The sequence below is a fragment of the Balaenoptera borealis genome (assembly GCF_965194805.1).
Source record: "Balaenoptera borealis genome assembly, chromosome: 20".
In the NCBI taxonomy this organism is placed as follows: Eukaryota; Metazoa; Chordata; class Mammalia; order Artiodactyla; family Balaenopteridae; genus Balaenoptera; species Balaenoptera borealis.
Window position 1 is genome coordinate 60260061 of NC_138879.1, and position 26060 is coordinate 60286120.

At 61.4% G+C, this 26060-nt stretch overlaps 1 protein-coding gene across 1 annotated transcript in view; it reads right to left on the bottom strand.

Moving 5' to 3' along the window:
* Positions 1-2134: 2134 nt before the first annotated feature.
* The window catches only part of MYO15A (myosin XVA), a 50528-nt gene continuing 26602 nt past the window's right edge, over positions 2135-26060 (bottom strand). The window contains exons 33-65 of the mRNA XM_082371680.1: positions 25853-26013; positions 25651-25745; positions 25031-25151; positions 24765-24832; positions 24615-24692; positions 24277-24457; positions 24053-24185; positions 23621-23726; positions 23410-23482; positions 22246-22367; positions 22033-22092; positions 21520-21595; positions 21126-21241; positions 20919-21037; positions 19726-19867; positions 19170-19281; positions 19000-19074; positions 18444-18622; positions 17829-17944; positions 17499-17571; positions 17105-17177; positions 16799-16872; positions 16485-16567; positions 15113-15243; positions 13929-14023; positions 13686-13763; positions 13251-13347; positions 11418-11578; positions 10557-10690; positions 7512-7645; positions 7089-7222; positions 5716-5856; positions 2135-2687 (exon numbers count right to left, since the gene is read on the bottom strand). Coding sequence (XP_082227806.1) covers positions 2586-2687; positions 5716-5856; positions 7089-7222; positions 7512-7645; positions 10557-10690; positions 11418-11578; positions 13251-13347; positions 13686-13763; positions 13929-14023; positions 15113-15243; positions 16485-16567; positions 16799-16872; positions 17105-17177; positions 17499-17571; positions 17829-17944; positions 18444-18622; positions 19000-19074; positions 19170-19281; positions 19726-19867; positions 20919-21037; positions 21126-21241; positions 21520-21595; positions 22033-22092; positions 22246-22367; positions 23410-23482; positions 23621-23726; positions 24053-24185; positions 24277-24457; positions 24615-24692; positions 24765-24832; positions 25031-25151; positions 25651-25745; positions 25853-26013 — 3643 coding nt within the window. The 3' untranslated portion in view covers positions 2135-2585. The remainder of the gene's footprint in view (positions 2688-5715; positions 5857-7088; positions 7223-7511; positions 7646-10556; positions 10691-11417; positions 11579-13250; positions 13348-13685; positions 13764-13928; positions 14024-15112; positions 15244-16484; positions 16568-16798; positions 16873-17104; positions 17178-17498; positions 17572-17828; positions 17945-18443; positions 18623-18999; positions 19075-19169; positions 19282-19725; positions 19868-20918; positions 21038-21125; positions 21242-21519; positions 21596-22032; positions 22093-22245; positions 22368-23409; positions 23483-23620; positions 23727-24052; positions 24186-24276; positions 24458-24614; positions 24693-24764; positions 24833-25030; positions 25152-25650; positions 25746-25852; positions 26014-26060) is intronic.

Genomic DNA, 26060 nt, shown 5'->3' on the forward strand with positions numbered 1-26060 from the left:
CCCCCGGCTGGTCGGGGCTTGAGCTCCAGACCCTGCTACCCGACAGACGTGGGTTTGGATCTTGACCTCCTGACGGGCTGTAGGACCCCGGACAAGCTCTGTAAAACGGGAATGAAATCAGTGCCCATGTGTGCGGTGGGTGTGAAGATGAGATAAAAGTCCTGCATCCTGTACGTTAAGCAGAGAGGACCGCTGGCCTCGAGTGTGGGCCTGTTTCCACGTCCTAAACTAGGGGCCTACCGGTCCCTGGTGGGAGGTGGGGGCTGTCATGGGGCCACAGAAAGTCCAGGCCAGCAGGGCCTGTGGGATGGGGAAGCCTGGACACCTGGGACCCTGGCCCTGACCCTCCCTTCCAAGCAGCAGCGGGTGCAGGGGAAAGAGGGTAGGCGTGAAGCCCGTAGGGAATCGGCTCCTGCCCTTTCCTGACCCAGCCTGGTGGGCACCGCTGGTGGTGGCGGCAGGAAGGCAGCTGCGGGTGGTGAGAAGGTGGCCAGTGGGCAAAGCCAAGGTCAGGGGACTGGGCTGGGGCCCCAGTCCTGCCTGGGCCATTCTATGTGAACGCCCGGGCAGGGCCTCGTTGCCAGCATATTGGCAGTTTGGCTGCGAGAGCTCAGGCCCTTCAGAAGCCCAGCGCCCACCTCTCAACGGCCCTCCAACCGGGGGCATCGGACTCTGCACACACACCTGGTGGCAGGGAGCTCACTACCTCACTCATCAGAAAGTCCTGCCGGAGACCCCAGTGCTCCGCTCACCAGGCAAACATGGGAGTCACCTCTCCAGGGCCCCCAGACACCCCCTCGGAGGCTTCCCCACGCCCTGCAGCCAGGCCCTCCCCTCTCCCATCCAAGCCTCAGGGGGAGGCAGCCTGCCCGCCTTTGACTCTCGGCCAGGCCAGTTAGCGGTTACTCGCTTCACCTCTGGGCCTCAGTTTCCCCACGAAGACAGGACGTGACTGTCTCAGGCTCCCATGCCTCCCAGATGTGTCTCCTGTGTTCTCACCCCATGCCAGGCCGGGCACCCTGGGGCTTGGTTCCCTCTGCTCTGGCTCTCCCCACGTCCACCTGGAGTTCCTGTCTTTCTGGGTCTGGGGGCCACAGCAAGGTCTGATTCTCCTGCCACCCGAGTCTTCCCACTCTGCCTCCTGGGGATCGTTACCTCTGACGAGGGCTCGACCTGCTGGTGCCACCACTGAGGCACCAGAACAGCTGTTAAAACATGAGCCTATGCCTTAAGGCCCAGGTCCTGAAATCCCGAAGTCCTGCTGTTCAGTTATCCAATGCTGTGTAACAAACCTCCCAAAACTCAGACCTCAGACACCATCCAGCTCAGGAGTCTGCATCGTGGCCAGAGTTGGGCCGGGAGGTTCCTCCCGGTTCCATGCACTTCAGCTGGGGCCTCACTCACGCGGCCCACTTGCATTCTGAAACCCAAAAGTCCTCTCACCTGGGCAGAGCCTCTAACTGGGAGCAACTCCCGGTGCCTGGCATTTGCCTAGTACACAGTAGGTGCTTAATAGGTACTGAATAAGTAAATAAAGCCCTCCTCTGACACCGTGGCTCCAGCCAATTATGCCCCCACACACCTATCCAGCCCTCCTCTCCCAAGCCTCCCCTCCCCCATAAGTTCCCCAAAGCACTAGCACTTTCCATCAACATTCATTCATTTCTTTCATTCATGCGACAAGCATTTTTTAAGCACCTACTCTGCGTTAGGCATCGTCCTAGGCTTTGAGGGAAAGAGTAGGGAACAAACACTGTTTTCTCTGTTTAGAATGTTCATTCCCCTCCCCTCCATCTATTCCTATAGCAAACTCCAACTCATGGTTCAAAACCCAACCCAAACATCCCATTCCCTGGGAAGCCCTTTCCCAGCCTTCTCCCTCCCCAGCCGCTGACATGAAACATCTCCCTCCCTCTACTATACCACTCTCAAATATTGTGTGGCCCATCCAGTGACGGGGTCCTGGGGTTAGGGCTACCCAAGGAGTGCGGGGTAGAGGGGCAGGGGCCCGCAGGGAGAGGTAAGGACAGATGTCTCTGCTGGAAGCTCTGTTCAGGGGAACGTGGGCCTCCACCTCCTGGCTCCTCCCTCAGGCTCGTTTTCCAGTCACTCAACAACCCTATGGAGAACAGGCTGCCAGGCGTACCTTTTATTTGCACAGAAATGACCAAGAGCCAGGAATCCAAGCTCAGCAGCAGTGCAGGGGCACCTGAGGGGGACATGTGAGGGACCAGGACAGGGAGATGGAGATTTGAACATCAGACCCCAAGGAAAGCAAAAGCAGGTTCAGTTTGTCTAGGCTACTGGTGTGGGGCTTCCCTGCCGCAGGGGGAGTCGGGGCAGGGCCACAGTGGTAGGTGGCAGGAGGCCCCACTGGTCAGTCTTTGGAAGTCCCTCCTGCCATCTGACCCAAGTTTGCACACTGCAACTCCATCCTGACTCAGGATCAGTCTTCTCAGGTTCCTGGGGGCTTGCGCCACGCCACCTACTGCCTCTTGGTCTCCCCTAAGGTTCTGGCCCAGTAACTCCCCTGGGACCACACAGCAAGCCTCCTGGCACAGGGCAGCTGGGGGCTGGGGGCTGGGTCAGAGCAGCGTGATCTCGCTGGGGGGCAGCGTGAGCCGCTTCTCACGGGCACTGAGCAGGTTCTCCACGTGCACGGCCACCACGCGACACAGCTCCAGGCCCTGCAGGAGAGACGGTGAGAGGCCCAACACTTCCCAGCTCTCACCTGGGGTGAGACGTGGCCGGGAGAGGGGAGAGAGATGGAGGCCAGCCTCCGGCGGGACTAGTGGGCCCCAGCCTCGTCCCCACCTCCCCAGGGCCCTGGGAGGAGCACGAGCAGCTAGGAGGAGGAACGCCAGGCTGCAGGTGGGAAGGGGTGAGCCGGGAGGAGACCAGCGCATCTGCCAGCTCTGCTGCACGTGGCCTGTGTGACCTGGAGCCAGTTACTGCGCTTCTCTGAGCCTCAGTGGTCTCACCCCTGGCGGCTCGGTTTACCAGGGCCTGCCTCACGGAGCCGTGGGGAGGATGCTGTGAGACTTTACTACATGTGAATCCTCTAGACTTGAACCCTATTAGCCCCGTCAATAAATGGTTTCTAACCACGTGCCGCCGTGGTTACCACCTGGCGCCCACAGCCTAGAATGAGCTGTGACCCAACCTCAGGGCTCCCACCTGCTGGGGGCGGGACAGGCATCGGGGACTGTGGAAAATTGCTCTCTCAGACCACAACCAGTGCCGGAATCTCCCCAGGCGCTTCCTGGGGGCTGGGAAGCTGCTCAGAGGGAGGGTAAAAATAAGGAGGACAGCACTTACTGGGTGGCAACTAAGGGCCAGGCACTGTCCCAGGAGCCCCCCGTGTCCCACCCCTCCCAGTCCCTGCAGTGTCCCTATGAGTCAGACATTCTTAGAGCCCATTCCACAGGTGAGGAAACTGAGGCCAGAGCCCTGAAGCCACTTGCCCCAGACCTCACAGCTGGGGATGGTGGGACTTGAACCCAAGGCCACACCCTGGAGGCCGCCTCAGCTAATGAGATCAGAGTGCTATATGGGTTCCTCACCACCAGCCATCCTCCCACCCACATGCTGCAGCACTCCAGGCCTCACTGGGAATGCTGCCCCACTTGGCAGGTGTGGAAACTGGGGCTCAATAAGAAGCTGGGTTGCTTCCAGATGCTCTCACACAGCCTGTCAGAGGTAGGCGGGATCACTGCTGCACTCAGACATCACCTCCTCCTGGAAGCCCTCGCTGATTACCTCCTGGATAGCACGGGTACACCCTCCCAGCACTGATCACGGTTTATCAGAGGGTCTTTGATGTCTGTCACACCCCTGAGACCTGGGGCTCTGTGGGGGCCAGGGCTGGAGGGTCTCTTCAGTATCTCTGCAGCTAAGTACAGAACCTGCTGCGTAGAGATGCTCACTGGTTATACATTGAAAGAATGAATGATTAATTAATAAATGTGTCCTCTACACATCCATGACAGGAAGAGCAGAGGTGGCAACACAAAGAGGTCGCGGGTGGGGAGGGTGCTGGGAGCAAGTGGAGAAGCCGAGAAGGCCTCCTCCTCCTCCACCCACTCACTTCCTGAGCATCCGCTACAGCCACGCGACAGGCTGTGCTAGGGACACCGTGCGGACAAGCTGGACACAGCCCTGCCCTGCCCCGCCCTCTTGGGGCTGACATTCTAGTGGGGAGACAGACAACCTGGGAACAAATAACTAAGTGATTTCCAAGCCATATGAGGGCTACTGAGGCGGAGAGAGTGAATTATCGGGGAGGAGGGTCAGGGTAGGCTTCTAGAAGGAGGCGATGTTTGTGCTGAAAACCGTACAAAGGGAAGGAGGGAGCCCCGTGATGCAGGGAAGCGCGTCCCAGGTAGAAGGGACAGTGAGTGCAGGGGGTCTGGGGCGGGGAGGGGGGCAAGTAAGCAGAGGGGAGGGATGAGAGCTCAGAGGAGGGGGCGGGGACGGGAAGGGCTGCTGGGTTGGGAGCCCAAGGGCCTGTGAGGGTGAGAGGTGAGGGCAGAGGCCTGTTGGTCTCCAAGGGCAATGCTGAGGGGGTCAGGGCAGGAGAGAGAAATAAGGGGCTGTCTCAGCAGAGCTGGCTTTGGAGGCCTCAGGGTCAGAGGGGTGCCAGGGTTGGGGAGGGGGGACCGGACTCAGCACCAGTTAGAGGTCGTCCAGGGGAGGGGTCTCCAGAAAAGGGGCCCAAGGTGCAACAGACGGGCAGGTCCGAGGAGGTGGGTTTGCTGTGGTGGGAGCTCAGACTAGGGGTTCTGGGAAGCAGGCTGAGCCACAGATAAGGCCAGGGTGGGGGTGACCTCAGCAGGAGCAGGAAGGGAAGCACACTGATCCCCAGTCGCAGGCTCCCCAGGAGCCCGGGGCGGGGGGCTCCTCCCTCAGAGGCAGGGCTGGGGCAGTGGGAGCCCCTGTCTCGTACCCTGGGATAGCGGCCCCACCAAGGCAGGCCGTGTCGTGAGAAGTGGTCCTGGGCCCACATCTTGAGTGGGTGCGGTGGGCCCAGACGTGTGGGCCCAGCCCCGCTTCTGCCCCTTCTCTGGACCTCAATCCCCTCTCTCCGGTGGGCTGAGAACTCTGGTCCTGCCCCATCCCCGGGCACTGCGAGACTTGGACTTGACTGACCTAGAGGTCAGCCACAGCTTTTAAGGAGCAGCCACAGTTGCTGCGAATAGGAGAAGGTCCAGGGCAGCTGGGCCTTGGCCTCCCTGTCACATGGGAACCCCACTCTCCACCCCTCAACCTCAGGCCCCACAATCCATCCTCCGAGCCTCAGCCCAGGTGAACGTCCTCAAACTGCCTGGGTCCTGCCCTCCCACCAACCTTCTATGGCTCCCGAGCGCCCTCAGGAGGAAGCCCCAGATTCTTAGCTTTATATTCAAGGACCCTTAAGACCTGCCCTTCCCTGGCTGTGTCTCCCCAATTCCCCATCAAACTCCTCACTATTCTGCAAACAACCTGGGCCCGCCCTTCCCCATGACCCCACCATCAAGATGCTTCTCTGGTAGACCGCCCTCAAGACCCACAGTTCTGTGAGGTGTTGGGTCAGCTCTGTCCCCTGCACTGGGCTGGATGTTCCCTGGGACACGGCCAGGACCTGACCCACCTTGGACAGACCCAGAGAAAAGCCTGGTGAGCGGGATGAGGGAGTGGGGGGCCGGGTGACAAGCCGGGCTGCCAGGCGGGGCCCACCTGCTCCAGCTGCAGCTGCATGGTGCGCTGGGCCGCCACATCCCCCAGTGCGATCTCCACGTACGGGTAGCTGGAGCTGGCCGTGGGCCGCTGGGTCCTCGTCGACTGGATCTCCTTCAGGGAGAACTTCACCATCAGCTCCTGGGGGAAATGGGGGCAGACAGGCTTGGGGGTGCGACAGTCTCACCCAGCCTTACCCCTCCCCTGGAGGTCAGATCCACAGGAGGCGTGACAGCTCGGTTCGAGTACTAGTTCCCCAGTGACTTGCTGTGTGACCCGGAGCAAGCTACTTTACCTCTCTGGACCTCAGTTTCTCACCTGTGAAATTATTTCAACAAATACTGATGCACACGTGTGCAGTGTGCCAGGCACTGCTCTAAACGCTTGGGATCTAGGGATGCAGGAGATGCCGGTGGTGCCCTGACCTTCCCATCAAGGCTGCTTCTTCACACCCGCCCCTCTTGGTCTGGAGCTTTCTTCCTGGCCCCAGGGGCAAAGGCAGAGCTTCCCCACACAGGGGAAGCCAGCCAGAGTGATGAGAGTCAGCACCCCATCACGAGCAACAGGACACAGCGGACAGACAACCCAGCTCCCCGACCCGCACGATGGGGGGCATCCTCTGAGGGCCGTGTTCCCCGCTGGACCGAGCGCCAGTCCCCACAGCAGGAACCTGCTTGCTGTCACGCCCCTCCCCAGGTGTATCCCCCAGGGTATGACGCTCCTCCTGGTCTCACTTCCTAGCTGCAGTGTTTCCACGTAAGCCACTTGCCCTGGAGCCCTCATCTCAGGGCCCACTCCCGGGGGAAGAACTAAGAATAGGGGTAGCAGATCCTTTTTGTCCTGGACTGAATTGTGTCCCTCAAATCCATATGATGAAGCCCTGACCCAGCACCTCAGAATCTGGAGACAGACCTCTGAAGAGGTAAGGTTAGGGTGGGCTCCCATCCCACGGGACCACTGTCCTTATGAGAAGAGGAAATTGGGACACAGACCGCAGGGATGTGCACAGAGAAAGGGCCATGTGAGGACACGGGCAGGACGGCCATCTACAAGCAAGGAGAGAGGCCTCAGAGGAAACCAACCCTGCGGGCACCTCGATCTCGGATGTCCACCGTCCAGAACCACCAGGGAAACAATTTCTGTTGCTGAAGCCCTGCCAGCCCCGCCTCGACAGCCCCAGCAGAGCAACACAGCCTTTGAGTGTTGGCCTGTGTTTCACCTCCTTTCACCTTGACAGCAGCCCTGCATCCCAGGTGAGGCAGTGAGGCTGGGAGAGGGAAGGGGCCTCGCCCAAGGTCACGCAGGTGTAAGCGGTGGAGCTGGACTTCTCACCCCCTGGGGGGAGGGGAGGGGGCTGGGCTGAGGCCACTCACGTGCGTCTCGGTGCTGAGGAAGTTGAGGCCATTCTGGTTGACCGCCAGGATGCAGGGGGCGGGCACCGCGACGTTGCTGCAGCTCTGGACGGAGAAGAAGGAGGAGCCGAACATGGGCGAGGCGCTGAGGAGGCCTGGGGCGGGGGCGGGGGAGGGGCGGTCAGGCGAGGCAGCCCGCAGCGCAGCCCCCCATCTGCCCGGGCAGCGCAGGGGCCCTCAGCCTGGCGGCTCCTCCCGCCGGCCCAGCGCCTGCCTCGGGCCTCCCTCCTTCCCTGCCGGGGGCCCCCAGCCTAGGTGGGGCCTCGGTGAGGACTTTAGAACGCTGGCACCAAAAATGCCTCTGTACAAAGGCAAAGGTGCCTCCACCCCACCCTCCTCTACCAGGCCCCCACGATCCCCTCCCCAGCCCAGACTCCTTCTCACCCAGAAACTGGGCGCGAGCCTGGTGGGGGCTGAGCGCCTGCATCTGCTGCCGGTGCTGGCCGAGCAGGCTGAGCCACGCCGAGCCGGCCACAGTGCGGTAGAGCTGGGCTGGGATGTACTCCTGGGCCTCGCGCCTGGCGTGCAGGGAAAAGCTGCGCTGAGTGCCGCCAGCGTTTACGCTAAACCTCCTGGACCCCTAATCGCTGGGCAGTGAGGACGACTCAGTGCCTGGGCACACAGCAGGTGCTCAATAACCGCTGGCCAGTACCACTAAGCTCCCCGTTTGCAGAGGAGGGAACAGAGACTCTGAGAAGTTCACCAGCTAGTCCAAGGTCACACAGTGACCGGGCCGGGCCAAGGCTTGAACCCAAGGTGGGTTCGTCCTTTGTAGCCCCCGCCCCAGGGAGAAGCCCAGGCCAAAGGGGTGAGAAGCACACGCTGAGGGAACTATCAGGGCAGCAAAGCAACCACCAGTGGCTGGTCAGAGCCGGAGGGCACAGAGCACTGGGCCCACCAGGCCAGGCCTCCCCCTGACACATGCTGGCTCCCCTGGGGCAGCCCTGTGTCTCAGGACGTCTGAAAAATACCAACAAATACCGGTCCCGGCTGCCATGGGCTGCACACTGGGGAAGGGGGAACATCAGGGGAACCCCCCAAAAGACCCTCCAGGAAATGTCTTTCCTCTCTGCTCTGCTGGGTAAGAGCCTGGCATCTGACCCAGTCTCCCCAGGTCTGGATCCTGGTCCTACCACCTATTAGCTGGGGAAGCCACATCCCCTCTCTGGGCCTGGGTTTCCTCATCTGTAAAAGGGGAAAAGAAAGTGCGGTTGGGGACTTCCCTGGTGGCGCAGTGGTTAAGAATCCGCCTGCCAATGCAAGGGACACGGGTTCGAGCCCTGGTCCGGGAAGATCCCACATGCCGCGGAGCAACTAAACCCGTGCGCTACAACTACTGAGGCTGCGTGCTACAACTACTGAAGCCCGTGCGCCTAGAGCCCGTGCTCCGCAACATGAGAAGCCACCGCAATGAGAAGCCCATGCACCGCAACGAAGAGTAGCCCCCGCTCGCCGCAACCAGAGAAAGCCGGCTTGCAGCAACGAAGACCCAACGCAACCAAAGATTAAATAAATAAATAAATAAATAAATTTATTAAAAAAATAAAAAAGTGCGGTTGGGGAGATTAGCTGAGACAATGTGTGCAGAGTGCCTTGCAAAGAGTAGGAATGCCACAACTGTCTTTCTCCAGGGCTGGGATGATACCTTTCTGTGCTTCCCGCACTTTCCCCTTAAAATGACAGCACGGAAAGAGAGCTGGGTGCTGAGCCCTTACAGTGTGCTGGGCACTGGGACATCCTCTGTCCACAGTCCACTGCCTTCCCTACGCTGGTTCACACCAGGGGCTCTCACAGTGTGGCCGAGGGTCTGGGAGGGCAAAGCCACTTCCTAAAGAACCTGAGCGGTCATCTGCTCTCCCCTCTTGTTCCCTCACAAGTGCACGGTGGAGTCTCCAGAGGCTACGTGACACGTGAGATCACAACAGACTGACAGAGGGGCAGAGACAGGCACCCAGCTGTCGTCTGTCACGCCAAATGGCACAGAGATTTGCAGAATGTCAAACAGTGCCGCTCTTCTCACTGGAGTTTTTGGGAAAATACACTTGTGTTTTCATAACTTATTTATATTAACGTGTAATGTTACCTTACGCTATTTGTATTATAATTATCACATGCACGCATTTATATGAACACGGGGTGTCCTTATTTTTAATTACTTACTAAGTCAATATTTTAAATCATTTCTCAGTTTTAATTTTGTTTGTTTGTTTGATCTTAGTCCCCAACCAAGGATCAAACCTGCATCCCAGCAGTGGAAGCATGGAGTCTTAACCACTGGACCGCCAGGAAAGTCCCTCAGTTTTAATTTTGAATAGTGTAAATATAGCGATAGATACAACGCACAGAAACAAAAGCTCTTTGGGGTCTTATTTTTAAGAGAGTAGGGAGCTTCCCTGGTGGTGCAGTGGTTAAGAATCTGCTTGCCAATGCAGGGGACACGGGTTTCAGCCCTGGTCCGGGAAGATCCCACATGCCGCAGAGCAACTAAGCCCGTGTGCCACAACTACTGAGCCTGTGCGCCTAGAGGCCGTGCTCTGCAACAAGAGAAGCCACCGTAATGAGAAGCCCAGGCACCGCAATGAAGAGTAGCCCCTGCTCACTGCAACTAGAGAAAGCCCATGCGCAGCAACGAAGACTTAATGCAGCCATAAATAAATAAATTAATTAATTTGTTTAAAAAAAAAAAAAAAAAAGAGTAAAAGGGCCCGAAGATGGAGAGCCTGGGATGACTGATGTCTCGCCTCTTCGAAAACATCAGTTTAAAGGCTGCCTGACACCCCACAATTTGTTTTTTAATATTTATTTATTTATTTATTATTTAGGCTGCAGTGGGTCTTAGTTGTGCCACGCGGGATCTTTTATTTATTTTTTAATTTTATTTTTTTAATTAATTTATTTTTGGCTGCGTTGGGTCTTCGTTGCTGCGCGCGGGCTTTCTCTAGTTGCGGTGAGCGGGGGCTACTCTTGGTTGTGGTGCGAGGGCTTCTCACTGCGGTGGCTTCTCTGTTGCGGAGCACGGGCTCTAGGGTGTGCGGGCTCAGTAGCTGCGGCTCGTGGGCTCTAGAGCGCAGGCTCAGCAGTTGTGACGCATGGGCTCGGTTGCGCTGCGGCATGTGGGATCTTCCCGGACCAGGGCTCGAACCCGTGTCCCCTGCATTGGCAGGCGGATTCTTAACCACTGCGCCACCTGTGAAGCCCCCACAATTTTTTTAAGGAATTCCCTGTCATCGGAGATTGTAGGCGACACCACGGTGAACGTTTCTGTGGCCAAATCTTTCTGCGGGGCCATGTGTATTTCCTGGACTACAGGGTGTGTGTCCTGAAAGCTTTTTATCAGTTTGCTCTGAGCTATTACTACCAGCTGGAAGCGACCTGTGGTGCCCGGAGGTGGGGTCCCAGCCGGACGGGCTGGGCTGGGTGGGTGCTCACGTGCTGGGCAGGTAGAAATGGTCCTTGGCTCGGTGCTGCAGCGCGGCCAGCTTGGACACCTGCTGCAGCTGCTGCTCGCCGGGCTGGCCGGCCGGCATGCTGCTGAACAGGCCCTTCAGGTAGTCGGGCAGCACCTGCGGTGGACGGGGTGATGCAGGTGAGGGGCCGCGGGCGGCCAGGCGCTGGGCAGGCGACTGGGGAGGCGCAGACACAGACACTGAGCAGTTCCAGCCCCACTCACTTCCGGGGGAGGGTGACCTGTCACTTCCCTGGGCTTCGGGGAGGAGTGACACATGACGGTGAGCTGGGGGGGCTGTGGCCGGGAAGCCACAGGACCCCGGGAAACGCTGGCACCTGCCTGCAGCGTGCAGGACCCGGGGTCCCATTTCCACAAGTCCTCAGGCTGCCGAGGCTGACCCGCAGGCACAAGAGCCCAGTGGCCGGATATGGACTCGGCACGGCCGCAGCTTCGGCACCAGCTCCAGAGAAGCACGCGCTCTCTGTCCAAACACATCCGCGAGTGTCGGCACAAGAGGAAGAACCAGGCTTTGTTAACCCCATGACCCTCACTGAGATGACCAAGTCTCAAAGGGGAGGGGCAGCACCATGAAAATGACAAGGCCAGGCAAGGCTTTTCAGCGAGGGACAGGCCAAGTGCTCAGCGCGGGAGGGGAGCCAGAGGAAGGAGGACGGAGGGGCCTCCTGAAGGGGTGCCATCTGGACAGCCTCGCCGGAAGACTCAGAAAAGCAGAGCCCATGCAGGGAGCAGACGCCTCGGGGCCCGAAACATGAAAGCCTCAAACGTCAAGGCCCGGGGGAGCCCGGAAAGTTCCAGAGCCTCAGAGCGGCCCGCGCGCTGACCTGGTTGTAGTGCATGGTCACGTAGAGCTCATTCTCGAACTTGAGCGGCTGATCCCAGAGCACGCGCCGGAACCACAGCGTGTAGCCACCGTCCAGCTGCTCCATCTCCGAGGCCACGTCCAGGATGTAGGCGCGGCGGCTGAGTGGGCACACGTGCTGGCCTGTGGGGAGCCGGGGGCGGCTGGCTGGGGTACGAGTGGCAAGCCCCCTCCCCGCTCTGGGACACAGCATCCTCAGTAAAGGAGAGCACGTTTGTGGGACAGGGTGCCTGTGTTTGTGGAAGTTGTAACCGCAAGCTACAGCCCGCCTAGGTCTAGGGAAGTGCCCTGCGTGGTGCTCTCAGAGAAAGCCTAGTGCCTTTCCAGAGGAGCGCTGGGGACAAGGACGGGCACAAGAGGCCTCAGATCAGGAGGGCCAGTGGGTGCCTTTCTGCAGAACTCCTTCAGGGGAGAACCCCCTGCCGGGCTCCTGGGGCGGGTGGGGAGGACGGTGGGGTCTGGCACTGAGTGGGTCTCAGCCTGTACGAGAGGCTTAAGTTTTCATTTCCTGAACTGACATTTCTGCTTCCCATCCCACACCTTCGGTAAAATTTTACCAAAGAGAGGGGGTGTGGCACGATGATAAAGGCCAGACTCTCGAGGCCAGACAGTCTGGGTTCAAATCCCAACTGTGTGACCTTGGGTAAGTCCTTTAATCTCTGCAGCAGGCTGAATAACAGCCTGACCCCAAAGATGTCCCCATCCTAATCCCCACCACCTGTTAATATGTACCTTCATGGCAAAAGGGACTTTGAAATGTGATTAAGGATCTTGAGATGGGGAGATTATTGTGGGTACCCAAGTGGACCCAGTGTAGTCTCAAGGGTCCTTAAAGAAGGAGAGATTGGAAGATGCTACGCTGCTGGCTTTGAAGATGGAGGAAGGGACCATGAGCCAAGGAATGTGGGCGCCTCTAGAAGCGGAAAAGGCCGGGAAAAAGACTCTTTCCCGGAGTCTCCAGAAGGAGTTAGCCCTGAGGACACTCTGGTTTCAGGACTTCTGACCTTCAAACCATATGATAATAAACGTGTGTTGTTTTAACCCAATGAGTATGTGCTGATTTGTTATGGCGGCAACAGGAGACTAATACAGCCTCTCTGGGCCTCAGTTTTCCCATCTGTAAATGGGAACAATAACCGTCTCATTTCATACGGTTGTGGTGGGGATTAAAGCAGTTTATAGGATGACATGCTCTCAGCAGTGCCTGGGACACAGCCTCTGCTCTGTAAATTCAGTTATTGGGATCATTTTGTTACTGCCTTTCCCTCCCCCTGTGTCTTGGCTGGACTCGGGGCAAGCAGGGCTGAGGATACATGGTTCGGAGCCGAGGCAGCAGCGGGAGAGCTGGTTGGAGGTGGATGGAACTGACAGGCTGGTGGCAGGAAGCAAGGCCACAGCCTACAGCAGGTGGGCTGCAGGGGGAAGGGGTTCGGCTGCACTGAGAAGGGTCGGGTGAGACCAAGGGTGGGGGCTCTTATGGCCACTATTAAGGCTTTAAGAGGCAGGAAAAAGTACTTGCACTTGTGGGTCCAGGAGTCGCGTCCTATCAAGTCTCATCCTCCTTGAGGGCAGGGCCTCAGGGGAGCCCTGTCTTCCAGGAACTCGCGATCTGACAGGCCAGGCAAGCTCACACAGAACAAAGCAGAGAGGGACAGACGCGGGGCTGGGGGTCTCGGGGCAGAGAGGTCCCTCTACCTGGGCCGAGGGGCTTCCTGGAGGAAGTGGCATCTGACCTGGGCCTTACAGTGGGGGTGGTGGGCGTGGGCCCAGCACGCCGCACCCTCGGGCCACTCACCTCGGTTGGTGACAACAAAGATGACATACTCATCAAAGGCCTCGGGGCGGGTCAGAGCCATCTCAGCACAGATCTCCTCCACCACGTCCAGGGCCACCTGCGGGGAGGGAAGCGCGAGGCTGCGCTGGCCTGGCGACCTCTGCCCCCAAGCCCACCCAGACCCCCTGCGCAGAGACGAGGATCCCCGAGGTCCCTGGGAGCCAGCCTCATGCAGGAAAGGGCGCACCTTTCGGAGTCTGAGAGACTTGGGTTCCGAGTTGGCCTGTCTCTTATTTGCAGTTTGATCCTGAGCTGGAGGTCCCACCTCCCCCAGGCTCAGGCTGCTCCTCTGAGAGATAAATCCTGCCTAGTGCGGGAGCCTGGGGGGCTCAGCACCCTTGGGGGCCCACCCTGGAGGCTGGGGTCCCTGCCCGCCGGAGACATCCCGTCACTTACAGTGCACGTTTTGATCTTGAGATGGCGCTCGAGGCCTCCGGGGAGAAGAAAGAGCTGCCTCTTGGAACTGCGGCCGGCCTGGGGTGAGGAGATTGGGGAGGTGGGAGAGGCCGGGCCCGGGCTCTGGGCCAACTGCTGTCCCCTCCGTGGGGGTCCCCGGCAGGGACCGGGCAGGGCCGGCGAGCGCGCGTGACGGGGTCTCTGGGCCGGGCCGTCTCACTCGCCCCGACCCCCAACGCTCACCAACACGGCCCGAAGCTCCATGCTGCCGGGGAGCTCCAGACGGCCACCGAAGCGCAGTGTTCTCTGCAGGTTCTGCTCACAGGCCTTGGCAATCCCTGCAGAAACGGGAGTCAGGGCCTGGCCCAGGGTGGGCAGGGGAGGAAGGGGCTCCTCCGACCCCAGCCCTGCGTCCATGGGGCGGGGGGTGGGAGGGTGGGGCCGTGTGTCTGCTCTCCCTTCAACGGCTGAGGAGACAGCTCAGAGGGCAGTGATTTACCCAAGGTCAAGAGCCAGAGTGTTAAGAGCTGGATCTGAACCCCCATCCCATGCAGCGGAGGCCCGCACGCCTTGCTTATCCATGAGCCCCGCAGACAGCTGGTGACTCGGGGCTTGTCCCCCGCAGGCCGTGTGTGACTAAGACGACGCGGCTGTGCGCAGCGTCCCAGCGCAGAAGCCCCCACCATCTGTTTCCCCATCTCTCTGGGCTAAGCAGTGCCCTCGCCCTGCTCTGGGGAGGGGTCAAGAGGGCTGGGCACATTCTGCCACCTTCCCTGGAGCTGAGTCTCTTCACTTCTGAGTCCAGGGAAGTCCGCTGCCTGAGTCTAAGAGGAGGCTTCAGAAGCAAAGAGAGTGAGGTCCCCATCTCCTTCATGGCCGCCATGGTAACCACCGGGGCCCTGGCCGCTCTCTTAGGGGGACCCAGGGGTTGCTCTGGAAGCTAGGCTGGGGGTGAGGCTGAGGAGTGGCCCCTTTCCTCCAAAATCCAAGGGGAGAAGGCCAAGACCCTGCCACCAGCCTTGGCGCCCCTGCCTGAACCCTCTCAAGACCCTTGTTGATCCCCAAAGACGAGAGAAACACAGCCCGGCCGCCTCCTCCTCCTCCACTCCCACATGCCACACATCCTCCTCTCTGGGCTTTCACCCCTGCTACTCAGCCTACCTAGAAATCCCCCCCATGTGCTCATGACCAGAGCAACACTTCCTCCGGGAAGCCTTCCCTGATACACCATCCTCCCCCCTCCCCCATTAGATCAGACAACCCATCGCATCAGCCCCTGCAGGACCTCCACAAACGTTTGGGGATGGACTGATGTTAGTAAACATTGCCCGGGCACCTGTGAAGGGCCAGGCCCTTCGGCCAGCTGCCCGGCCGGTCCTCATGCAGACAAGCCCTTGGCCCTGATTCCCCGTCCGCTGGCCCCTCACCCTGGAAGGGCAGGCCCGGGGTCCGGCCCACGGCTTGGAGGAAGCGAACGAGGTGTGGCTGGAGGACTTCGGAGCAGCTGCGGTAGGCAGCCACGATGTACAGCAGCCTCCAGCCTCGCTGGCAGCTGTCCCTGCGAGGACACACACGGGGCTACGCTGCAGGCGGCCGCCGCACTGCAGTGCCACGCCGGGAGTCTCTCCCGCTCTCAGGCAGCTCATCTTCCGAGGGTGCTCCCCCTCCCTGCCCAGTGAGAGCAGGGCCGGCGGGCCCAGAGCCACGCAGAAGCTGTGTTCTACTGACAATCCAGGTGGGAGGCAGGGAAGGAAGAGAACGAGCCCCCCCCACCCCCGGCCAAAAGACAAGCCTTCCCCGGGGGCACCTCTCTGGGTGACGGTCTCTGAAAGAGGGCCGGGGGACCCTGTGCAGAGCTGGTGGCGGGTAAGGCTGGGTGGGAGGGGCAGGAGGACGTGCTGAGTGGCTGTGAAATTCCTGGGGGATGAGAGCAAGCGGACAGGAGGGTGGCAGACGCTTTGGGTCCCCACTGTTGCTGGTCGTGTGCGGGACACGGAAGCTCACCCTTGTGCTGCCCTGGGGTGAGGGTTTCATTGTGGGGACCTCTGGCGTCTAGGGACAGCACCTGGGCTTCCTTTGGGAAACCACCCACCCCTCCCTGGTCCCTGTGGTTTGGAGATGGGTATCAGAGCCAGGACCCGCCAACTAGAACACTGCAGCCCCCGGCCACGGTGACTGGTTTAGGGATGGGTGTGGGAGCCAGGTCTGGCCAATTAGAGCTCAGCCTTCCTCTGGCTATGGTGATTGGTTTGGGGACAGGCACATGACCAGGTCTAGCCAATCAGAGCTCTGTATTGTCCAGCCGTTGTGGTTGGCTCAGGGATGGGCATGGGACCAAGACGACCAGATTTGGGAATTTTTGCTGCAAATATTGGGTCAGTCTTGCTTTCCCTGGGATTGCTGAGCTGGGAAATGTTTCTCTCCAACCTATGGGATATGTTGCTTGGGAATGATATCAACACAGAGAAAAGCAGGGCCAAGATATAGAGGACTGCTTCCTGATGACACTTGGATCCAGCTGTGCCTGAAGTCCTATGTTAGACTTTTCAGTTACCTGAACCCTCTTTTGCTTAAACCAGATTTAATTGGGTTTCTGTCACTTGCAACCAAGAACCTGGACTCACACATCATCACTACATTTTCCTGATAAGAAAACTGAAGCTCAGAGACAAGAAAGGGCTTGTCCCAGACCAAGTATGTTCTGTCCATGGAGTGAGGGAGAGACAGGGGGAGAGACTCCGGAGGCTGACCTGGCCCCTCCTGGAGCATGGATGCGCTGGGGGAGGGGAAGACACTCACTGCTTGGTGCTGGTGTTGTCTGTGATCTGCTTCACAACTTGGCAGTAACACTCGTCCCGCATGACCTCATGGTCCCTGCACAGCTGTAGGAGGGCGGGCCAGGTCACAGGTCACACACCCAGCACATAGGAACAGGGTGGGCACTTGGAGATGGGCCTGGTGTCCCTTTCCCAGACCCCTCCCCACCAGTGGGATGCATTCCTCTTTGGGCCACATGAGAGCTTCCCACCCTAAAGTCCTGCTACTCTGGTTGATAAATGGGGAAACTGAGCCACTGGGCCGGCAAGGGAGCACCGGTAGTCGGCCGGACTGACCTTCAGGAGGGTGCAAAGCACGTCCAGTTCACTCTGGCCCTTCAGCGAGGCATCCCCCATGAACCGCATCACAGCTGGAGGAAACACCTGTCCCACTCGGGCCACCAGACCCCCAGCTGCCTGCCTCCCTTGGGGACCCTGGGGTTGGACGCCTCCCCGGGAGGCTGTGGCCAGAGGAGGTGGGGGAGGCTCCTCCTCTCTGCAGGGGCCCCACATCTGAGTTGAGGGAAGGGGTGGTGGTGAGCAGGGGTCACAGTGCGGGGTCCCACCTGGCCCAGAGCCCTGGCCGCAGCCCCACCCCCACACCTAGAAACATGTCTGTGGCCATCTTGTTGAGGCTGCTGTCGCTGAGCTCAATGAGGGAGTCCTGGAGCGGGGTCTGTGGGGAGAGGGGCTGGGTCACCAGGGGGCGGGGTCTTGATGGGAGGGGCTGAGTCGTGGGGGTGGGGTCTGCGATGGGCAGACTGGGTCAGGAGTGGGAGGACGGGAGGGCCACGTGGTGCCTCCTCTTACAACAGGAGGGTCCACGCCACCAAAAGGCAGCTGGGACGCCACTAGGGAAGACACTGCCCCTGGGAGGAACGCGGGCCCTCGGGGTGCTGAGTGCTTGGGTCCCATTGGGGACAAGGCTGTTTGGCCCACGGGCCTGGGAGGGGGCTCTTGTACCACCATTTTACAGAGGGGGCCTGGGGCTAGACACCTTGGTGAAGCAAAGCATGTCCTCCAAGGTTCTGGACTCCCGACCCTCCTTGGATTTCGACCTGAGACCGTCCCTGCAACAGGAAGCGGACACTACTGACCAGTCTTGCCTCCGAGCTTTGGCTACACCCCCTTCCCACCTGGAGTGTGCCTGACTCGGTGTCAGCCCACCGGGCAGCAAGGCTCCCAAAGTGGAGGCTGCAGGCGGGCCTCACCCCTCAGGGTTTCTCATCCCCCCCCCCCAGAACTGGGGCCTCCCGCTTGAGCGGCTGCAAGAAGCCCCAGAGGGACCCTCCCCAGGGTGCGGATGCGGCGTGGGGCCACCACTCACTGGGGTCTCCTCTGAGGGTCTCGGAAATACTTCTGGGCAAACTCGAGCATTGTGTACGGTGGGAGAGCCAGGCCGTCCTCCCCGTGGTCCGCGGAGCCAGCCCTGACTGGGGGACCCTGCAAGAGGGCCGGCCGCCGCACCCCACCCAGTCAGAGCGGGCCCAACGCCACCCCTGGCTGACTGTGCCCAGACCCTCTGGTGTGGGCCCACTGCCTCCCCAGTGGCCTGGTCCGGCTGACCTTGCCCCTCACTGCTTTCTCTCTCTCCACCCTGGCGAGCTCTGTGCCACGGGACTGGACCTGCCCCCCTCACCTGGCCCCACCCTGGCCCAGGTGGACTTCGCCTGCTGGCCGGCCCAGGCTGGTCCTGCCCCATTGGCCTGGTCACAACCCTTCCACTGACCCCCACCCACCCTACCCCACTGGCCACGCCTCCAGCCATCTCTGGTCACGTCGGGGGGGTCACATCCCAATAGGTCATACATCTGGCTAGCTCAACCAGGCTGCCGGGCCCCGGGATGGCCTGCTCTTGGCTGAGCCCCTCCCCTCCACCTCCACAGTCAGGCTGACCCCTTTGCCGTGTCCGCCCTTCCACCCAGCTCCGGGCAGCTCTCACCTCCCTCCTGCGGCCCACCTCCCGGGCAGCGGCAGTGGAGGCCACGGCAGCGGCCACGGCGGCAGCGCGGCCCCGGCCCGGCTCGGCAGGCAGCTGCAGAAAGTCGGGGGCAGCCGCAGGCTGCACCAGCTCGGAAGGGAAGCGGCCCACACGCCCATGGATGGTCCCAAATCGCCAACCTAGGGGGCGGGAAGGGCTCTGAGCAGCAGGAGGGTCTCATCTGGGGAGGACGGGGGCCCAGGGACCCAGAGTTTGTGCGGGAGGTGTTCACAGAGGAGGACACAGGCTCTGGGAAGGGAAGGCATTCCCTCAGCGGGAGCTGCAGAGAGCAGAATGCAGCGCTTGTGGACCCTCGGGCCACACACATGGAAACACGAATGTCCACGGAGACCCTTCAGCCAGATACGCGGGCAGAGGGCTGGGCTGCTTGGCCGCCTTAGGAGCTGCAGCCAGGCCAGACCCTTTGGGACCCCAGAACCCCATCGTGCATCTGCTCTGTTTGGGGTTTCTAGGTCTGGCAGCTTTGGCAGCTGAACGGGGGTCCCGGGGCACCTACCGAAGTCAGGACCTCGACGCCGCAGCTCCTCCAGGTACACGACCTTCTTGCCGACCACACAGCCAGCACTGTAGCCTGAGGGCCAGACCTACGTCAGCACCTGCTGGGAAGCTACACACACCCCCCCCCCCCGCCCGCGCGCCGTGCCCACCCCTCCCCGTGGCGCTGACCCATTCGAGGTGGCTCCAGGGGCTGCAGGTGGATGATGTCGCCCTTGTGGAAGGCCAGCAGCGCTGGGTCCTCAGGCAGGAAGTTCCTCACAGCGACCACGTAGTCCGAGTCCTGGGTCAGCCAGGGGCTGGGTGAGGGCTGCCGTCCCATCCCCCTCCTCCCCGAGGCCAGGGGCCACTCCCCTGCCCCTCACGCGGGACGTCAGAGCACCGGCCCCGGCCTCACCCCCTCCACCCCTCCCGAAGCCTCCCCACTGAGGCCAGGCGCCTGGTGTGCAGGGAGCATGGGGGCGGAGGCTCCCACTGCAGTGGGCGGCGGCGAGCAATGCAGTCCTTGCAGGAGGATGAGCAATGCAGCTGCCCTGGAGCCCCGAGGCACCAGTGAAGGACTCTGAAGGAGTGGGCAGAGGGGAGCGGGCGTCCCGGCTGGAAGGCACAGCCCGTGCAAGAGCCTCCGGACACAGCTGCTGACGCACACACGCATCCATGCTTCCCAGGCACGAGGCCCGTTTGGGGCCCTCAGCCCTGCTGGGGGCATCTGTAGGAGGGCCCTGACCTTCTTCAGCTCCAGGATGAAGTCGTCCACCAGGGTCTTGACCTGGTGAGCTCGGGCTGAGAAGAGAATGACCTTCTCGCTGGCCAAGTTGAACTCCAGCATGTTCTGGGAGGGGATGGTCACAAACAGGATATCTGCAAAGCTGGAGGATGGGAAGGTGGCATGAGGGCAGGACCCCGCAGCTAGAGGGATGCCCTCCACCCACCGCCCTGCTCCTTCTGCCCCTGCCGGCCTCCCCTCCCCTCCTGTCCGCAGCTCTATTGTGTTGCCCGCACCCTGTGAACCCACAACCTTCCAGCCCTCCCAATGCTGTGCCTTTTATTTTTTTGCCTCATGATCCAGCCTCGCAGATTTTGCCCACACAAATCTCTCTCTTTCACTCCCTGAGCAAACTCTCCCTCTCCTGAAGCAAGGAGCCTGCACCTAACCGGTGAGTGAAGCTCGCCCCCTGTGCCCTGGTACAAAGGACAAGCGGGCTGCTAGGAGGGAGGAGTCCGAGGACTCAGGAAGCTCTCACGCCGAAGCACCCTTTCCCTTCCGAGCTGCGTCTGCATCTGGCTGTTCACACGGTCGCCCCCGCTGCACGGCGAGCTCTGTGAGGGCCAGGCTGCGGTGTGGCCGGAGACGGGGACGGGGCAGTGGCTCCCAGCTCGCCACTTCCTGGCCGTGGGACCCGAGACAAGCGGCACCTCTCTATGAGCCTGTTTCCCTGACTGAAGGGCTTTGGCACAGAGCTGTGCACATCGTAGGTACAGTCGCCCCTCGGTATCCGAGGGCACCAACATCCACGGAGGCTCAAGCCCCTCCTATAAAATGGTCTGATGTTTGCATATAACCTATGCACATCCCGTATACTTTAAACCACCTACAGGTTGTTTTTTTTTCTTTTCAGATTACTTCTAACACCTAATTCAATGTACATGCTGTGTAGATAGTCGTAAAAGCAACGTAGACGTTATGTGAATAGTTGCTGGTGAGTGGCAAATTCAAGCTTTGCTTTTTTGGAACTTTCTGAAATTTTTTTTCTGAATATTTTCCATCCGCGGTTGGTTGAATCTGTGGATGTGGAGCCTGTGGATATGGAGGGCCAACTGTACTCAGTCAACGGCTGTGAAGCAAGCCGGTGAGGAAGCGCTGGTGCCGGCCCACGTCCAGCGTCCGGCCAGCCCCACTCCCGCCCGCCTGCCGGTCACCTGTATGTGCGCAGGACCCGAAGCTGCCCACCGGCCTCGTGGCTGCCCTTGACCACGCGCAGGAGTTTGATGCCCGTGTGGGACACAGCTAGGATCTGCACGCCGGTGCCCACGCTGCCCTGGGGTGGGGACAAGTGGCACGTGAGGCTCTTCCGGCCTCATCCCTGGAGCCCCCGGGCGGGCAGGAGGCAGGCAGGGGGCTCGCACCGTGGCAGGGAAGAGGCGGGAGAAATAGACCTCCCAGCTGTCGCGTGCAATGCTGACCACGGCCCGCTTCACACTCTCCGTCACCAAAGGCCTTTGTGTGTCCAGCTGGTTCTGGGCTAAGGGACACAGGTCGGGTCAGGACTGACCCACGTGGCATGGGGGGAGGCTGACCCTCAGCAAGGAGGTGTCAGTCCGTTGTGTTCCCAGTGTCCATACTGGGAAACTGATGTCCACAGACAGGGACAGCCAAGGCCACAGCCGGTCAGGCAGAGCCCAACCCAGACCTGCGGCCGGGCCGTGGGAGAGGCCAGGAGCAGAGCAGGGGGGGGCTGGCGGGGGCGTCTAGCTGGCTGCCCCACCGACATCCTTCCCTCCCCATGGCCCCCCACGGTACCAAACAGGGCTTTCATCTGGAGCCTCTCCTCCGCAGAGATGCGCAGGCAGGCCTCGGAGAGCGTGTCGTGCAGGATCTGTGGGGTGAGTGTGATGCGGGCGGCCCGTGGGACTCCCCCCACCGGGAGCCCAGGCTGGACTGTTTCAGGACGACCGGGAATGTGGCAGGGGTGCCTTTACGCAACAGCGGGGTCACCTGTGTACATCAGATCCCACTTCCGAGGATCCTCTCCCTTCTCCTCACCTCCACCCTCCCCGAGCCCTCGTTTCCTACTCTGTATGGCGGGGCTTGGGTTGGACCCCAGGCCCCGGGTAGCTCAGACCAGCTGTGAGTCTGGTTAGGTGGGACCGCGGGCTCCTCGAGCCTGTCTACAGTGGGGGACTCGGCAGAACAGCTTCCCTCCTCACTGTGGTCGAGGACCCCAAAGCCAAGGAGGAGGACGTGCGGACGGCTAGGCTACGCGCCCCCTGCCCTGCTGAGTTCACGAGGCACTTAGGGAGGAGAGGCCCTCACCTGGCGGAACAGCAGGTCCAGCGGCACGGGGTGGCTGTAGCTGTCCTTGGGGTAGAACACCTGTAGGGGCGGGCTTTCCGTGAGGACCTTCTGGAGGCCCCTCCCCCGCTGCAGCCCCACTCGCTCCGCACCAGCCGGGCTCCGACCCTGACCCGGTCTCCCGCCCCCCTCGGGCCCCTCTGCCCCCATCCAGCCCCGGCCGGGCTCCAACACCTCTTTGCGCAGGAAGATCTGCCAGGGGGCATCCTGGTAGCCATAGAAGTCGGGGCTGAGGAGGCGGTGCAGCCGCGTCTGCACGGGGTCCTCGGCCGGCTCCAGGGACCGTGAGGACAGCGCTGCAGGGGCGGGAGCGGGCTGGGGCGGAGAGGCCTCCTGGCCCGTGGCGTAGCCACACCTGATCTCGCGGGCACACGTGCACACTCACACAGCCCAGCCCTCCTCCCCGCACACGGAGACCCGGCGCCTGCAGGCCCAGCCAGGGGCCGCGCGCCCGGGAGCAGGAGAGACAGGCTGCTGCCTGGAGGCCAGGCCCCGGCAGGTGTGGGCAGAACAGACAGTTCAGACAGGACAGAGCTCTCAGTGCCGGGAGCTGGGGTGGAAATAAAACCGGTGACTTAGGAAGGTCTGGGGGCTGGTCTGTGAGGGGCGCTTCGTCTGGGTGGTCGGGCAGACCTCTCTGAGGAGGTGACACTCGAGACCTGAATGATGAGAAGGTGCCGGGCATGCAAAGATCTTCCGGGAAGAGCATTCTAGACAGAGGGAACAGCAAGGACAAAGGCCCCGAGGCAGGAGTGAGCTCGGTGTGTGCCAGAAACAGTGAGGAACAGAGTGTCTGAGGGGGGAGCGGGAGGAGATGGGATTGGGAAGGTGGGCAGGTCATGCTGCGTCACGTGGGCCACAGTGAGGAGTCTGGAGTTTATCCCAGGAGCCACTGGAGCGTTGTTGGCAGGGCGTGACGTGAACCGACTGATCTCTGTTAAGATGGCTGTGGCTGCCGTGAGGCACGGGATGCAGCGCTTAGGGCTCCAGCTGTGATGCCAGGAGGCCTGGGTTTCTATCTCTGATCTGATACTTTTGAGCTGTGTGATCTTGGGCAAGTCACTTAACCTCTCTGTGCCTGTCTCCCCACCTGTAACATCTAGAGGCACAAATGGTACTGTGTTGAAGCGTCTTAGTGAGGATTTAGTGAAGTCAGAGTGGGCCTGGCCCGAAATCAGTGTTAAGTGCTGATGCAATTACACAAACGTCCACACTGTAGGCCCTCACGGGCCCAGGGACACGGACACACATGCCACCGTCACGCAGACCAAGTCTCACCTGTGCTCATAGTTGGACACCTGCCCGCGGGCCCCTCCCTCCCTCCCTCCTGGCCCTCACCTGGAGCGGGCCCCACGGATGGCCTTGGTGTGCTGGTCACTGGCTTCACCAGGGCTACGGCCTCTCTGGGGACCTGTCCCCGCCCCAAAGACAGCGCTCAGGGGGGAGCAGCGCGGCCACAGCTGAGAGGGGCAGCTGGCTTCTGAGGCTCCCCCAGACGCCCCACTTCGTCCTTTGTTCCACCTGGGCCCAGCCAGACCCTGCCCCTCACCTGGGTGCCAGGTGCTGCCGCTGCATGGCTCATCTGCCCCCTCAGGATCATCAGGGCCTCCTCGTGGGGGTCTGGCCGCTTCACGAACACCCTCCCGCCGTCCTTCCTGGTGGGTGGGACACTGAGTCTCCTCTTCCCAGCCACATAATCCTACAATAGGGAACTTTTTCCTCCACCCCCATCACTATAAACGAGAACCCAGAGAGAACCAGAGACGGGTGTGGGGTCACACAGCACACCCTAGAGAGCGGCCCTGGCCTCCCTCTGCCCGGGTGGCTCATCTGGACCACCTGTGTGAACAGACTCACTCCCTAAAAGTTGCTGGGCGGGGGGCGCCGCGAACCCAGCAGACGGGCACATGGGTGGCGGCCGCGCAGGCCCGTGGGGAGGCCGCCGTCTGGACAGCTGGAGGGCTGGGGAGGCCAGGCTGACCTGAAGGCCTCGGGCCGGCCTCCCCGGGGCGGCTGCTGGTGCTGCCTGACGATGTCCTTGATCTGCTGCGTGGGCTGCGGGAAGTGCTCCGAGTTGAGGGTCGAGGACCGGACCAGCTCTAGGCCGGGCGAAGCTGCGGCAGGGGCATGGGGGCACAGGTGAGACTGCCCTCCCAGCCCCGCCCTGGGAAGTGGGAGGCCCCCCGGCCGGGAGAGGACACTCACTGGATTCTGGAGAAGCCCGGCCCTGAGCTAGAATGGGGGCAGCCACGGGCTTGGTGGGGGGCCTCAGGGCCTTGACCAGAGGAGCGGGAGCCACAGGCTTTGGAGCGGAGCGCAAGAGCACGGGCTTGGCCGGGAGTCCAGTGCCTACGAACTTCGGCCGGGCCTCTGGCGCTAGGGGTTTCTGTGGAGAGCAGGGTGTGGGGTGGACCTCCCGGGACACATCAGTCTCCTCTCAGGGAACCCATGTCTGCCCAGGAGGGGTTGAGGGGGCTCCTGGCTCAGAGAGGCGCAGCGATGCCCCAGGGCACCACAGCACTCACCTGGGGAACCAGGCTCACCTCTGGGGGCGATGGCCTTGGGCTGGGACTCAGGGGCTGCTGCTGGAGCGCCATGGCCTGCAGGGTCATCTCCCGGGCCTGGGGGGAGTAGCGGTGGTGAGCGGGCAGGCCCAGGCTCAGCCCCCCGCAGCCCCCAGCCCCGGCACTCACCAGCAGCACAGCCTGCTTGTGGATGAAGGCTTGCTGCAGGGCCAACGTGGAGGCGTCCAGGCCTGGAACTGGGGGGGCCGTGTCAGGGGACGTGGATCCAGAGGCTCGGGAGATGGGGGGAATTCCCTACCATGCCTGCCCCTCCTCCGCCGGCTCAACCTCCCCCCACGGCCGAGGCTGCCTCTGTTCCAGGGCCAAAGCAGCCCTGAGAACCGAGGGGCTCCACCCTGCCCGACCCTGGAACCGACCCCGGGGCAGGCACTGACTTAGCTTTGGCTTTGGCTCTGGAGGTCTCCGGGGGGTGCCTTTGCTGCCGCCACTGCCATCTCCACCAGGTTGGCCTCCCCCTTTCATGCGGTAGGCAATGGCTGTTGGCTTCTCCAGGTCCTGGGAGCGGGGGCAGGTGGCTCAAGTGACTGCCCCAGTGCCGTACTCCCCAGGTTCCAAGGCAACAGGCACCTGACACCGCCACCGCCTGCGTCCCGGGGCCTCCCACCGGCCAGCATCTGCTGTGTGCCCAGCCTCTGCCCACACGGCACCCCGGTCAGGCCTCTGGCAACCTTGCGAGCCCCAACCCACCCCTTTCACAGGGGAGCAAACTGAGGCTCAGAGGGGCTGTGCCCGGCTCAGGGCTTCACGTTATGCCTTGGAGGGGCTCCTGGGAGTTCCCAGACTGAGCAAGGGTGCCCGGGGGCCCGCTCCCAGTGTGCCCTGGACCCCCAGCTGTGGGTCCTTCCGAGCACCTCTAGCTGTAAGGACACCCTCATCCTTTGCCTGACCCCCAGCAGAGATCCAAGGGGACACGCCACCCCACGACCCTGGCTGTGAGAGGCTCCTGTGTGCATGCGCTGCGCCATGGTCTGCAAATGCCCTGCTGCGTCCCTACCGCATCCCCGTAGGACAGCACGGGGTCGAAGAGGCTATCCAGGTAGCAGTCCAGTCCTTTGTGGGGCACAGCGGGCTCCCCACGGCCGTCCGAGTCTGGCGGGGTTGGGGGATACAAAAGTCAAGTTCTTTTCTCCTGCTGACCACCACTCCCGGCTCCCAGGCTCCCTCCCCACCAGAGACAGCGGCCACTGCTGGTTGACCTTGGTGGGTCGCTGTCCCTCTCTGTGCCTCAATCTCCCCATTTGTACCGTCCTCATTGTGGCTGCAGTACCCATCGGAGTTGGCCACGACGGGCACGTGCCCCGGGGGCTGGGGCCTAGTGGGCACATCCTCGTCCGAGTCCCAGCTGTTTCCAAAAACCCTGTGGGGACGGAGAACACAGAGCAGCTGACCCCCCAGAGACCCAGA